This window comes from Lycorma delicatula, chromosome 6, assembly GCF_047948215.1.
Source record: "Lycorma delicatula isolate Av1 chromosome 6, ASM4794821v1, whole genome shotgun sequence".
NCBI lineage: Eukaryota > Metazoa > Arthropoda > Insecta > Hemiptera > Fulgoridae > Lycorma > Lycorma delicatula.
The window spans coordinates 140,652,298-140,667,942 of NC_134460.1; the positions used below are offsets into that span (position 1 = coordinate 140,652,298).

The 15,645-nt window shown below is 30.9% G+C and overlaps 2 protein-coding genes across 2 annotated transcripts in view; one reads left to right on the plus strand and one right to left on the minus strand.

The window, feature by feature from the left end:
• Positions 1–384: 384 nt before the first annotated feature.
• LOC142326943 (uncharacterized) lies at positions 385–10,518 on the plus strand. Its single transcript, XM_075369673.1, has 5 exons — positions 385–506; positions 5,362–5,524; positions 6,864–7,004; positions 8,271–8,490; positions 10,271–10,518. Exons 1-5 carry the CDS (start codon positions 385–387, stop codon positions 10,516–10,518), a joined length of 894 nt encoding a protein of 297 aa, XP_075225788.1.
• Positions 10,519–10,641: 123 nt separating this feature from the next.
• Positions 10,642–15,645, minus strand: part of LOC142326944 (dynein axonemal intermediate chain 2-like) — a 32,629-nt gene continuing 27,625 nt past the window's right edge. Inside the window, exons 6-7 of the mRNA XM_075369674.1 lie at positions 14,775–14,957; positions 10,642–10,825 (exon numbers count right to left, since the gene is read on the minus strand). Coding sequence (XP_075225789.1) covers positions 10,652–10,825; positions 14,775–14,957 — 357 coding nt within the window. The 3' untranslated portion in view covers positions 10,642–10,651. The remainder of the gene's footprint in view (positions 10,826–14,774; positions 14,958–15,645) is intronic.

Here is a 15,645-nt window from a genome sequence, read left to right on the forward strand (position 1 = left end):
TGAACCATATCTAATATACTGAGTAAGACAAGAAAAATGCACCTTCCTTTTAGTGTGGTGATTTTATTTTCATCATGCTTAGTTTTTTTTTTAGGAAATAGATCTTTGAAGTGCAAATAGAGATGAAGGAAATTTTAATTTATCAGAAACTTATTAAGTAGAAAATAATATTTACATAAAAAAAAAATTCTGTTCAATGAACAGTCGTTTTTAAGTGAGTTGCACTCAGTTATTCTGGAATGAGAATTTGTTTTAATGATTATTTTATGCAGTAAACCATTAGAAATTGAAAAGATCAAAATAATATGAGACAAATGATGACTACATATGTGCAAGAAAACCTATACACAATTTTAGAAGACTGATTTTAGGAAGCTGTTTGAAATGGGTACTGAAAGGGAGCAAAAGAGAAAAAAAGAAGATCTTATTGAAATTTGTCCTAGCAGAATAAGATTTAAATTCCTACTTCTTCCTCGTCTACCAATCCACCATCTCCTTCAAACTTTGTGATAGTGATCCATTCTGTTTGTACAAAACCTGCAGAACAAACGGCTGAAGCATGTTTAGGTAGTTGGTAGCCATTATTATTTTTCTCTGCAAAGAAAATATCTTACAAGAAGGTCCTGTAGGAAAAATGTTTCTATAACTGAATCTATCAAAACTTAATGTTCTCAGAAACTGTCTCTATACTCTCAGGTATTATAGTCAACACAATTCAAGCAGCTGTTTATGTAGAAAGTTGCCATCTGTGAAAATGGTTTTTTAGTTTTCATCACCTGTCAATATTGATATTGCCAAAAAATGATTTCCCTAGTACTACAGTTGTTAAATATTATGATTTTTTTTTTTTTAGTAACTATATAATGTACATTAAGATGACTGTATGCTTCTATAGATTACACAGTAATCTATATAAAATGATACAACTCAGTTAGCGGTAAATGATATTTTGAAAAAAACAAAATTGTAGTTGGTGTACATAATTTTTTCAAACTGAAAATTAAAGTGGTATACAAGTGGATTATTGAATAAAAGTGCTTCAGAGGATGATTTCAAATAAATATTTTTTAAATGGTTCTCTTATAATAGCATTGCACAAGTATTTAACAAAACTATATAATTTAATGTAATCATGAAAACATAATAAAAATAATTAGATTTTATATCATGAGACTTATTTTAGGAAGCGATTTGAAATGGTTACTGAAAGGGAGCAAAAGAGAAAAAAAATGAAGATCTTATTGAAATGTGTCCTAGCAGAATAAGATTGTTTAAATTCCTACTTCTTCCTCCTCTACCAATCCACCATATCCTACAAACTGTGTGATAGTGATCCATTATGTTTGTACAAAACCTGCAGAACAAACGGCTGAAGCATGTTTAGGTAGTTGGTAGCCATTATTATTTTTCTCTGCAAAGAAAATGTCTTACAAGAAGGTCCTGTAGGAAAAATGTATCTATAACGGAATCTACCGAAACTTAATGTTCTCAGAAACTGTCTCTATACTCTCAGGTATTATAGTCAAGACAATTCAAGCAGCTGTTTATGTAGAAAGTTGCCATCTGTGAAAATGGTTTTTTAGTTTTCATCACCTGTCTTGCCTAGCATATCAGATGAGTTAAATTTTGTGTCTTGGATGAAGTTTGCATGTGTGTAATTGTAATCTTTTCCACATAACTTAATGTGCAATGGAATTAGGAATATTTAGATTTGTAATGTGGAAAATGACTGGGTGTCTTTGGGCTCCTAATGCGACTGTCAATTACTCTATGTACATCTATCTAAACTTATGCTGAATAGTAACAACAGAGATGGATTCAGTGATCAATAAGAAAAATTGCACTTGTCTTGCACAGTGTTGTCATATGACAATATTGCTGAAATGTATATTGATATTGCCAAAAAATGATTTCCCTAGTATTACAGTTGTTAAATACTATGATTTTTTTTTTTAGTAACTATATAATGTACATTAAGATGACTGTATGCTTCTATAGATTACACAGTAATAGATATAGCTATACTAGTTTCAGCTGTAACTGTGTTACATTATAGAATACAGAATTCTGTTTTTTGCCTTGGCTGCAGATTTAAACAACAAAGAACAACTATCAGATTAACATCATTACTTTATTTTTTTCTGGTGTAAAATAAATTATAATTGTATATAAAAATAGGGTACTGTTTACAGTATTTTTAACATACACACACGCACACACACACCACATACATAGATACATATATATAAAAATATAAAAGTGTGTGTGTGCGTGCATGCGCATGCACAGAAAAAAGTGAGTGTCTCACTCTTTTCTCTATAAAATCACACTATAATTCTTCCATTATAATATTTATATTCAATAGATTTGTTAGTGTAATTTAATCAAAATTGTCTGCAATGTGAGGTTCTTCTAGTACGCTGATGCAGTTTTATCTCATCATTAGTGTTTATTTTTTTCATGATATAACATTGTAATCATCACCATTTCTTTGACTGATAGTTTAATAATATATTTATTCCCACGACCATGTATTAGGTTAGTTCATACTAATTTTTAGGTATTTTTATATTCTTTATTATTAGTTAAAAGTTACGGATTTATTTTAATATTAACAGTAGTTAAATTCACAAATTATGACTTATAGTTTTTCTTGCCTTATTATCTTATTTTCTTGCCTTATTAATAACTGACTTATTTATAAATGACTTATTTTCTTGCCTTATTAATATTTAATAAGGTGTTCTATTTACATCACAATGTTTGTATGACTAAATTAAAATGGAAAGTCGTAAATATGAAATACATGAGATTTTGGACAATGGTTTGTAATAAGTGATATTTTAATTTAAAAATAATTTTAATAATAGAGATTATAAAATTGTCTGCTGCTTGATATGAAAAACATGTCTGCTAGGAAGATGACAGTGGAAGTTATAGTTCTAGAAAAAAGGGTTTAAGTTAAAAATTGTTTTAAAACAATTACATTTCAGTTAAAATATTCAACATGAAAATATATTTTATTTATTAGTTCAGGGGTTTTGAAATTCTATTAGTAATAGTATTAAGTAAATAAAGGATTAAGTTGTAGTATTTACTTTTTTTTCTTTACTCATGATTAATGGCAAGTTATTAAATAATTCACTATATAGTCTTGATCTTGTGTACTTTGTCATCCTCCAGATTCTGGTAACAGTATTGGTTTGTTTTTATGAAGGAAAGTTGTAGATGAATGATGCCTGATTGTATTCAAATTCTGATCTGATTTATGATCTTGAGGATCTTTTCAGCAAGACAAAAGCAATCTCTCTTCAGATGGTAAAAAACAATGGTAGAGGTACTGGGGGATCAATTAGTGTTAGCTTTCTGGGTTCCAGATTACATTTCAATCTTGGTTTGATTTTTTTAATGGTCTGTTTTTCTATTCACCTCATACCTTAATAAAATATGGATTTGAAGCAATTACTAGTTCATAATAATAGTAAAATTAACCATTGCCAGAAGAAATGTTAATTTTAAAGTATAATAAAACCAAGTAGATAAACATAAGAGAAGGAAATATAATGGTGGAAAATAAAGCAGAAATATAAATGCAGCAGAAAGATTCCAGAAATAAGTAAAAAACTTTTTAAAATGTTTTTATGGAATGCAGTATTTTATGGTAGCACAGGGGGGCAGTAATAAATGCTAGAAGAAAAATTTTAACAGGAGAATGTTTAAAAGTAGAAGTTTGATGTAAAAGAGTTAAAACAGAATTACAACATCATTAAGGTATCCAATGTCATTATTTAGTATGTCAATAAATGCATTGAATTTTCAGCAGTGCACTTAAAAAAATTAGCAGCAGTAATTTCTACTAGCTTTTAACATAAAACTTTTGAATGATCCATAACTTTTAAAATAATAAGTTTATTTTGTATGAGACCCATTATCTTTTTAATTTGCTGGTTGGGATATGTTGTTGGAATCATTATCTTCTGATACTGTAATTGCTGCAGGATTTGAGTTTAAAACTTAAGTAAAGTATTTATTAAATAAGGAGTTCATAGTTCACTTAGTTTACTATTTTCTAGTTTTTAAATATGCATACAAAATTTTTATTTATTAGTTGTAATATACATACAAAAATATATATCTAAAATTCTCAATATCAAACTTTTGGAAATTTTTTGTTTGAAATTACATTGCAAGATAGCGGGGCATCTAGTGAAAGTTTATCAAATACAGTGATATTCAGTAAACTTGTTTATTAATTAATTGGCTCTATGGCTGCTGGCATTTTGTCCTTATTTCACAGCCTTCAAATTCCAGTACAGTATTTCCTGAAGTACTTTTGCAGCATCTGGAACACAACCAGGAGAAACAGTCTAAACCTGCCGGGTTGGTCTAGTGGTGAACACGTCTTTCCAAATAAATGATTTGGAAGTCGAGAGTTCAGGCGTTCAAGTCCTAGTAAAGGCAGTTACTTATATATGGATTTGAGTACTAGATTGTGGATACCGGTGTCTTTGGTGATTGGGATTCAATTAATCACACATCTCAGGAATGGTAGAACTGAGACTGTACAAGACCACAGTTCATTTACACTTGTACATATCATCCTCTGAAGTAATACCTGAACTGTAATTCCCAGATGCTAAACAGGAAAAAAAAAAGGTGAAACAGTCTGGTTGGTAAGGGATGCCATTCACAATCTTACCCAAGATTTTCAGTTATCGCTTCAATTTATAATCATATATTACTTTTATACTTTTTAGCACCATAAATAGCGATTTTTCTTTTTACCATCTTTTTCCCTTTATCGTCTTGAAGATAAGTTGAAAAGTTTTGGCTGATATGGCCAACTTTCTTGTGTACTAGACTAAACTGATTTATCCATTATTTTGGTATCCATTAACTTTGTACACCTCATTGAGTTTACTCTGTTTGGTTAAAGGTGTTGGTTTATTTTTTTAATTTTGTGTTTTTAATATTATTTTAAAATTTTATTTTTCCAAAATTACCTAAATAGTTGGTGCGTGTGAATATGTGTTTTACACACGTAGTTTTCTGTTTTACATTAATGTTGTATAGGTATATTTATGATTTGTAAAGTTAAAAATAAAATCTATTAAAATGAGAAAATATTTTTTTTTTTTTTCAGGACGCACATAAAGGTATGTAAATGTCACTAAAAAGTACTAACATTATTTCATCAAAATATATTTTCTCATTTTATAGATTTTTTTTTACATTAACATTACCTTTATATGCTTCTTGAAAAAAAATACATTGTGCAAACATAACGTAAGGTGTACATTAAAAATTTGCCAATATTCTTTATATTTCTTTTGTCCTTTACTGAATTATTAAATCATTTAGATTGTTAAAATCTATTTGGAATCTTTTACAGGAGATAAAACAGATTGAGTTAGAAGAGAATCTTAATGCTGGTTTAGATGAGGAAATGGAAGTATCTGATGCTGAAGAAGAAACACCACGAAAGAAAACTAAAAAAGAAAATGATAGTGTTGTTTCGCTTAAAGTAAGTATTATGTAGTATAGTATTGTATAAAGTAACTATTGTTTGAAAATTATGGTACAGCTAATGCATGAGGTTAATGAAAAGTAATAGTGACAACAGATTTTTTTAATAATGTTCTTTATTCTAGAGAAATAGGTCCTGTGTATATGTGACTTTACTTACTAGATGCATTCTATCTTTCAAGAGCACAGATCTGTGATAGGCCATACTAACATATCTTAATGGTGTATGTGTGTGTGGGGGTGGGTGTGGGTATGTGTATGTGTATGTGTGTGTATGTGTGATTCTAGATACCATTCTTTATTAATCCCAAATTTAATTATCTGGATGAGTGGATTGGATGAATAAAGAAATTATGCTGCAGTTCCTGCAATATTAATCAGACAGCAAAATCTGGAATGAGTTTATACAAGTAGTATTGCTCTAAAATAGCAGAGGAATACTTCAAAACTATTAAAAAAAAGGAAATAACAGTTTTTAAGCATGTGTAGCAAGATTGCTTCTCTATTTTCATGTTAGTACTACAGAATAACTTTCACACGTTACAAGTATGTATAATAGACATATTTTTAAAAACATTAAAAGAATAATAAAAGCATTTTTTAATTCTTTTAATACGTTTAAGAAAACTTTTATTAATCCTCTTAGTGAATTTAACATAATTTAACTTTTCTTATGAGATCACTTAATCTTCCCAGATGTTTAGGCCTACAATATTTATAACTCTGAACATGGTATTTGACGTGAATACAGTTACTTAAGGAAAACAAAAAAAAAAAGAGTGAAAATGTTCCAGATCAAGAAGAAAGAGTACAACAGGAGAGGAAAATTTATTGTATCATTCAGCAGATTGATGATATTAATATTTACTCTTATTTTTTGCCTTTGAAGATTAGTTAAGATAAACAACAAATCAGTGTGCTCTTGGAAGACTTATTTTTTAGAGCTTACTGTTGAGAATTTATGCATAGTTTAGCCTATTTGTAGATTTACATCTTTCTTAGTTTGTTGTAAGGCTAATATTAAATATTATTCATAAAACACAAACTTTGTTGAAACAAAGAAAGTTTGTTTTCATGTATATTTAGCTTTTAATTGATTTTTAGTATAACTTAGAAGAGTGATGTAACTATATTATACATTTTTAGCAGGATAAGCAGTTTTCTATTTAAGTTTTATTTTATTTGAAAATAAAATATTATTTTGAGAATTTCCTACTGTTACTTCGTGGTTTTGAAAAAATTCTACAAAATCTAAGTTTAGAGTGACTTAATAACTGGAAGTCCTTACTAATAGTAGTCTCTGTTATAAAAGTGTTTAGGAATATGTGTTGTTTCAGGAAGAAAACGACAGTCTTCGATGTCAATTGGAAGCTTATAAGAATGAAGTGGATCTTGTGAGATCTGATCTTAGAGCTGAAATTGATCAAAAAGAAAAACAGTTAAAATTAGTACAACAAACATTACAAGGAATGCAACAGGTGAATAGTGTTTATTTGAGTAATATTTGTGTGGTGTATAGTATTTTTTACTTTGCAATATTGACCATTGGAGTGAACTGTACTTTTTGTTTTTTGCAAATTTTTTTTGTAACTTATCATAAATGTAAAACATTTTTATTTTTAAAAATGTTTTTTAATATCTTTCTTAATAACTTACTTTGCAGCAAAATTGACTAAGTGGGGTTAGAAAGGGTAAGTGCCTGGGCAGTGTTAGGGGCAGGTAAGTTGCAGGTGGCTCTGTTCTGTCAGTGACTATATTTCAGTAGCTAACATGGTTTGGGCCACATTGTGGCTCTGCCATGTGCCTGCATTTTGCAAACAGCCGATCTGTGATCACGATGCAAAGAGCTTTTGGTCTTGGGTTAGGCAGGTGGAGGAACTGGTAGCACACTAAGTGTGCTACCAGTTCTAATGGACATTGGTGGTTCTAGTGGACATGGTCACCCAATTTGAGCATTTGTTTAAACAAAAGGTGTTTAAACATTGCCCTCACACCTTACCAGAACTAAGGGAATGCATTATTGAAGAGGTTAACGCTATACCCCGCAATATGTATGAATGACCTGTACAAAGCTTTAGACATCATCTCCAGCAGTGTGTTGCAGCTAACACTCACTATCTTGGACAATATTTTCAAAACTTAATGGTCATTATGTGGTATGTATTGCTAATTTAGATAATAAAAACATGTTTTCTTTACATACCCCATTATTTTTTTATAACTCCTCATAACTGTTTAATCAGCTGCCGCAACTTGTATTACTGAAGATGTAGAGTTTTTCTAACTAATTATATGGCTCTGACCAGTGCCCCTGTCAACATCAGTGATGTAGTATAATCAATACTAACACTCATATCAATGCAATTATGAAACCCTTTAATTTTTAGTCAAATAATATAGATCTGGTTAATGTTTGTTTGTCAAATTTAGTATGGTTAATTGTGTTATTAAATGTATATAGCTTAGGTGTATTGAAATTAGGTGTACAGTTATACAAAGGTTACTAGGAAAGGTTTACAATATGATGGAATAGATCATCACAGGCAGTTACATGTTAGTGCATGTTTAGTCAGGTTCCAACCTGCACTGTAATTCTATCATTTGCTTTTTAGTTGTGTTATTGAATGTCATCATAGCTGAAAACTGAATACTGGAAATTTTGCTCTACTCTCTTGCACATGTTTTGTATTAATGTTTAGTAATATTTATTTTATTTAATTATAACAAATATATTTTGCTTTTAGCAATTAATTGAATCTAAAAAACGACAAACAGAAGATGAACTTAAAGTTGCAGAATTACAAGCACGACTGGAAAAAGAAAAAGGGTATAAAAAAGAAGAAAAAGTGGATGGTGATGATGATGTGACTTATATGGGTGAAAGTGGAGACATAGGTGATTCATTGTGTAGTCCTTCTGAAAGGATATTGATGTACCTGTCCGAGATAGATGCTAAACTTATAGGTAAACTTTCAATTGTTCATTATGCTAATATTATATATTCATAGTAAAAAGGGCAGGAAATATTTACTAAACTTTACATAAAAACAAACAAATGACAAAAAAACAAATGTTTTTATAGTTTTTCAGATATATTGATAATATGTAATTACTTTTACAGTTTATTATTTTTTAAAGTTATTTATAATGTGGTAGTCATTCATTAATATATCATGTCCAGTTGTAGAAGTTATTGATTGGTGTCTATTACATAATCAACTAATTAATTTTTAACATTGTTAGAAATGAATGTACATAATATTTGAGTGTGTATTAACTAAATAACGTAATTATTTAACTAAACATGCATTTTATGGATATTTTTAACTGTAACATGTTTCGCTGTAATATTACGCAGTCTAGTACTGCATCCAATGGATTTTGCCCCAATATTACGCATTCTGTCATGCCACCAGATTCTACACTCTAGCAACTGCAATTTGTACTAAATTGTTTTTTTCTCTATAATTTTTATTACACAATGAATAATAATAATGTCTGTAAGGAACAAAATGTTTCTAATTCTTTCTATTTTTACACCAGGTGTTTGTGCAATGTGTGAATTGTTTTTTTTAGGTTGTAATTATATTTTTTTTAAGTGTAATACATGCAGTTAAAGTTTAAGAGCACTATCGTCTGTCAGTTAACAAAATAATCCACACAGGGGTTATTAATCATCAACATAAACTGGTTAAAGGATTAATTGAACATGTAATATATAGATAAGTTATTCAGATAATAAAATTTGGATGTGTATTCTGAGCAGGCCAGTAACAAATTATTTTGTTTCTATCATTCTCACCTTAACCACATGATAATAATGTGTAGAATCTTACAAAGATGAACAAGCCATAAATAATTTTTATTAGTTGTAGAAAAGTACTTGATCCATTTAAGTGAGTTAAAGTTATATTTAACTCTATAATTGTTAATAGTACCTTAAAATATTTTGTAATTTTTCATTTTAATATTATAATACATTATTTTTCTGCCAAATCAGATTTCTAATCCTATATTTTCAGTTTGTTTACATGATTTGAAAACTAAGCATTTCCAGATCCTAGTTTGTGATGTCCTGAGATTCATTCAGTTACTTCGTGAAACTTTCAACAAGATCAGCAGGCAAAGGTGGTACTTGATCTTTAATGAAACCCCACAAGAAAAAATGTAGCGGGGTCAAATTTGTGGGGTAAGGGCCATCCAGTTGGACCTTCATGATCAATCCACTGACCTGCGAATAGAGTGTCAAAAAGTTCTTTGTAGTAAGTAAAAGTTCTAGCTGGTAGTGAGGTGGTCCCCACTGCCGTGATGATAGTAATAGCGCTCATTTTATTCATCATCGTGTAACTGAGGAATTAGAAAATTTTGAAGCATGTCCAGATAAACTCCACCATTTATGGTTGCCTCCTGGAAGAAGAATGGGCCATACAGAAGCAATCAAAAATATGCTCCTAAGTTTCATGAGGATTTTCCACACCCCATATTTCAGTAAACAAGTGCCTACACAAATGTCAACACAACAACACAATCACCTTTTTGGTTACTATTGATTATGCCAGTGGTAAATTCCTTGCCAAAGTGCCGGCTTTTTCTTGTGCACATTTTCACATGTTTAATGACACTTTTATAGTTAGTTTTCCTGGTCTGCTACTTTAGGGACAAATTATTATATAACTTAATTGTAATTCTACTGTCAGAGTGTGCTATATCACAAACTTTCAGAATGTTTTCTTGGTTTTTGTAGGCTGGCCAGACTTGGTGAGGGGGTCATTTTCGACTAATTTGCATCCATCATCAAGTGCAGGTGTTGATTACATCTGGTCGTATTTACATAAAATGGATTCTACAATAAAGCCAGGTGATGTTGAAATGCTCATGGGTCGATTTCCAACTGTGTTTCAACAACAACTTTATATAACTGTCTGTCATAAAACAACCTTATTAGGACAAAAGGACTTTCATTATTATTTAATGAAAAGTTTAATGAAATGAAACATCTCATTATAGGTAAAACATCTTATTATAATAGTAGGTTATAGGAGAAAAAAACACTTGATTTTTACACTGTTTTTTATTTAAGGACTTTTTTAAAAGTCTATTTAAAAAGTACTCATTAAAATAGTAATTATTGTTTTGATGTTTCTGATGGTTCCTCTTGCTGAGGTGGTCTTTCTTCCTCAGATGGTTTTTGTGCAATTGCTGGTAGTGGTTGTTGATCAGTTGCATCACCATCATCACCATCAGCATCAGCAGTTTCTACCAAGACATCTTTCAGATCAGATCCACCCTTTATTGTCTCCTGCAGCAGAATATAAGTTTTAATTAGGTTTGTCTCATTTAAAAGTAAGCTCTTGCCAATACGTTACTTTAGAGTTGTGCAACATGCTGTTGCACAACCCTCTTCATTTTTCAGCCACAAAGGCATGAAAAGATTTACTTAATAGGGGCACAATAATTGCTAATGCAGATAATTATATAAGATAATGCAAATAAACAAATAACAATAGTTGTTTGCAAAAACAATAGTTGTTTTGTCAATTGGTAATTTTTCATGTATTTAGATTAAGTTTCATACATCAGGCTGCAGTACAGATGCCCATGGGCATCTCTGCAGGAGATAAGTATGTAAATAAGTATATGTAACTATAAGTATATTTGGCTGCATATGTTGTGTTCATGTGACCTTGTGTGAGCTCACAACATGGAACAGAGAAGCGTGATAAAATTTTGTATTTGACTTATTCTATGATAAAGCAAGCATTGAGCAATGAAGCTGCATCTCTCATACAACATACACATGGTGGAAGCGGTTTAAAGATGGTAGAGATCGTTGAATGATGACATCTGTTTGTCAACAGCTGTTCACGAAAACAACCTCATCAGACATGGTATGTACAGTTCTAACAGAAAAAATGAACCACCAAAAGGTGTGTTTCATTCCTTGACTGAAGAACAAAAACAGGTGTGTCTTTCTTGCACTCAAAGACTTTGTTGAATTGTTGTAACTGGGCATGAAAGCTGGTGCTTCATGTACGATCGAATGAAGTGTCAATCCACTGCTTGGTTGAGTCCTGGAGTCACAAAGACTCGCAAAAGTCAGGCAGCAAGCAAAAATCAAGAGTGAAAACGATGTTGATTGAATTCTTCGACACAAAGGGCTTGATTCATCATGAATTTGTCCCAAGTGGTCAAACTGTGAATTCTATTTGGAAGTAATGAAATGCCTGATACGTCACATTCATTGAATCTGGCCGGAGTACGGGGATCCGAGCAGTTGGACTCTCTTGCACGGCAATGCAATTTTAACACGTTGAAGATGAAAGTCTGCATTTCCAAAGACATTTCAGCAATCTAAAGGGCTTGCACCAAGCAGTTGAAGGCTTGAAGTATTTAATCTCCAGAGTGTATTTAATCTCTACTGGCGCTGTAACAAGTGTATAACTAGAGAATGGTTCTGTGTAGAGGGCATGTGAGTAAATTCGTTAAATCTTTAAATCTATTTCTATTTAATTTCGGAAACTTACTTTGTATACATAAATAAATAATCCATATGATCTTGGACAGATAATAATAATGATTTTGGACAGCTGTAAATAAAATTAAGAGCATTGGCTGTAAAGTGAGCCCAGTATGAAGTAGAAAAGGTGATAGTTGAAAATAAGACAATTGATTGTACAACAGAGCAAAAAAGATTTAAACAGTAAATGACACAAGCCTGCAAAAAATTTGGGTTGTGGAATGTTCTTTAACTTTTGATAATCGATTTGTATGTATTTTTGGTGCTGAATCTGAAAATAACCATCACACCAGCATTTTTCGCAAATTGCAAATTTTAAATCAAAATTTGTAAAATTGTGCACGTTTTTATTTTAATAATAAATTAATATAATGTATTCACTTTTTTGGCTTATACTATGCATTTTTATAGCTAAATACTTGAGCGGTCTGAAGCGGAGGGGAGGGTTTGAAATTATGAGAATTCTGCAGATTCTTTTTGTTGCATTTGTGGTGAGTTAATAGCGTAAAGGCAAAAAAGAAATGTTTCGTACAAGTGTACCGAGAATAGGATCGTTTTGGACTGAGAATAGGTGCTCAAAACAAAACTTGAGCACCCCACTATATTTGCTACACATGTGTTGAAGGACTTCAATGGTGGTCAAAGGATGAACAAGAAGCAATCAGATTGGGAGTTCCAGTGGTGTAGCGGTGTTCACAATTTTACTTTGAAGAGTTTTTTATTAACTCTTCTATTTTTAAAGAATAAAAATCGTGAATCCAAGTATGTGATCTGCTTTATACCCAGACGTACCAGTGCCAATTCATCCAGAAATTTACTTAATAGATGGTTCCACAAGTGATTTCACATCAAGGAGTACTAACCTGGAGATAGATAGCTGTACACCATAGCTTTATTTACAGTCTGAATTAAACGATTTGGTTTGAGACTTACATCTGAGCAAAGAAAATTCAGAATTGTTTGGTTCAAGGATTAAAGAGAAGAACCCGCTAGCAGCTGGCACCTCATTTTCCTGGTTCAGATACAGAGAAAAGGATTTTCTTCCATATTTTTTAGAAGGAGAATTAGTCTTTAACATTCAAGTTAACATTCTTTACAAAAGTACCGATTGGCATAGATTCGTCCTAAATGGTGATCTCAAAATAATATTGATACACAAAGTTTCCTTGTTTTTTGTGTGACTGGTATAATCATTGGATAAGGAAAGATTGGTCAAAAGGAGCTTGATTAGAACCTGGAACCACAAATGTGCTCCAAAAGCTGTCACAGATTCGAATAAAGTTCTCTTTCTACCTCTGCATATCAAGTTAGATTTGTCAAAGCCTTACCAAAAGAAGGTAAATGTTTTTTTGGAAGTCTGGAAGACATATCTGTGACTTCCAGTCTTATCAACCAACAAACTAAAAGAAGAGGCATGACGTACCTATCAAAAATTAATTTATTAAATAAATAAAAATAAATCTACTATAATCCACTAAATAAATCCATTATTATAGATGAATTGAGGGCGAGGATCAATGACTTCCATGCCCTCCTCTTCAGACCATTGAACTGTTTAGCTATGAGAATGCATAGAATAAGCCTAAAACATGAATATATTATATTCATTTATTATAAAATCTATTTTATTGTATCACATTTTTGCAAGTTTTCAACTTTAAAAATTTTGAAATTTGAATTAACTAATAATTTGGAATTACAAAATATGTAACAATAGAATTATGATTATTTTGTTTAATATATGGTTATTGTAGTAGTATTAATAAATACTACACTTGGTGTGAAAATTATGTTCTCTGTAGAGATGCATATTCTGACCTATGGAATGGTTTTGCGATGGAATTAAGATGCCTCTATATTATTGCAATTATATGACACTTGTCATTATAAAGGTTTAATTATATATATAGGTGTATTAAGGTATTATTATACAGGTTTAGATATAGGTAATACCAAAAGTAAGAGCTGATTGCTATTAAGCAATTGGTTTAATTTATTGTACATGTACATTAGGTTTGTTATCAATAATTTTATTACCAATCTGTTGTTTGCTTTCCAATGAATATTGATGACAGCAGCCTCTTCAGTAGATCTAACTTGATTTCTCAATGCTATAGGTGTAACAAATGTGTACTTATTATTCATTTCAGGTTTGTCCAATAATTACTTAACCATTAGGCTTGTCAGCAACCTGACAAATAACAGATTATCCTGGTCTATCTACAGACAGCCCCTTCACCAATTAGATACAACTGGGGCTTTTCAGGAATCCTCAGCATGGAAAACTTAATAGTTGATAGTCAGATCTGCATCCATAAAACTTATAATGGGGAAGAAGGAGTGAAGGATAAGGAAAAGGGAATGAATGGTGAAAATGATGATCAATTAGGGCAGTTTACAGTCTTCTCCAGAACCCTTTATTTATATATGGCTCTACTAATGATGAATCAAAACTGTATATGTAATATTATTTAAGTTCACTGAAAGGAAATTCAGTGAAAATTGAAAAAACTCTGTCTAAAAAATATCAGTTCCTTTTTGTGCATTTAAGAGGAGACACGTTTTGTTGTGAACAAAGAACGTACCTTTATGACTTGGGTAACTGCAGCTGCAGTAGCACGTTAACAAGTGTTAAAGGAAAAAGGTATCTCAAATATGTTTCTGTTTTAACTGACAAATCTGTAATTATATAAATGAAAAATACTTCTTAAAATATATTTTCATTATATACCTTCCCCAACAAATCATTGAAGTCCTTTTCAGCAGCTTCCAACATTAGTTCAGCTGCAGACATAACTGGTACTGGTTTTGGTCCTACTTCTTTTTGTTCACTTATTCTCACTTTAACCTTTAATCTTACTTCTCTCATCTTGCCTTCTATTATCTTCTCTCTTCGACTCTCTCTCTCAAACATCTGAAATGTTATAATTTTTTTTTTTTTTAGCAATATGTTTAATTTTCTTGAAGCATCAGGGAAAACCACAGAAAGCTTTGTTGATCAGATTATCAATACAATAAACAGAGAAAAATTATTATTGTTCATAATAATAAACATAAAATAACAGCAAGCTGGGAAATTTGCAACTTTAAAGACATTACAAATATTTAATTATGTATTTATAAATAATTATGCAAAATATTTATTTAATTAGTATTATTAAAAACTTATTAACAGTAATATTTGTATAATAAAAGAGAAGCTTTTTAATTTATCTATACTATTATACATACAGGAAGGGGGTTTTTTGTTCGGCATAAAACAAAAAAACAACCTAATCAATTGCAACCAAATTTTTCCCATATTTCTTAGCATGACTGAGAAGGCTTGTAGATATATTTCATCTCAAAAAAACATTAAAAACAACAATAAAAAATATGTGTTAACGATAATGCTTTACTTTCCAATAATGTTGACTCTCCACTAGGCAGAGGATATGTTGTGCTCAACAACTTTTTACGGTAGTGTAAGAGTTGGTAGTGTATTGGCTCTCTGCTAGGTGGCAGACATGTGGTCGTGGAACCTAATCAGCGGCTGGTTAACTCAGGCCACTGGTATGTTGACCAGGATGGCAATGCTGCTATACGGAATGTCACTGGCAGGT

Excerpts from the sequence above, each read along its gene's own strand:
- LOC142326943 (XM_075369673.1), top strand. The coding sequence starts at position 385 with ATGGGTACTGAAAGGGAGCAAAAGAGAAAAAAAGAAGATCTTATTGAA. Across the intron at positions 507-5,361 it reads CACCATCTCCTTCAAACTTT|ATTGTTAAAATCTATTTGGA; the intron begins GTGATAGTGATC and ends TAAATCATTTAG. Across the intron at positions 5,525-6,863 it reads ATAGTGTTGTTTCGCTTAAA|GAAGAAAACGACAGTCTTCG; the intron begins GTAAGTATTATG and ends GTGTTGTTTCAG.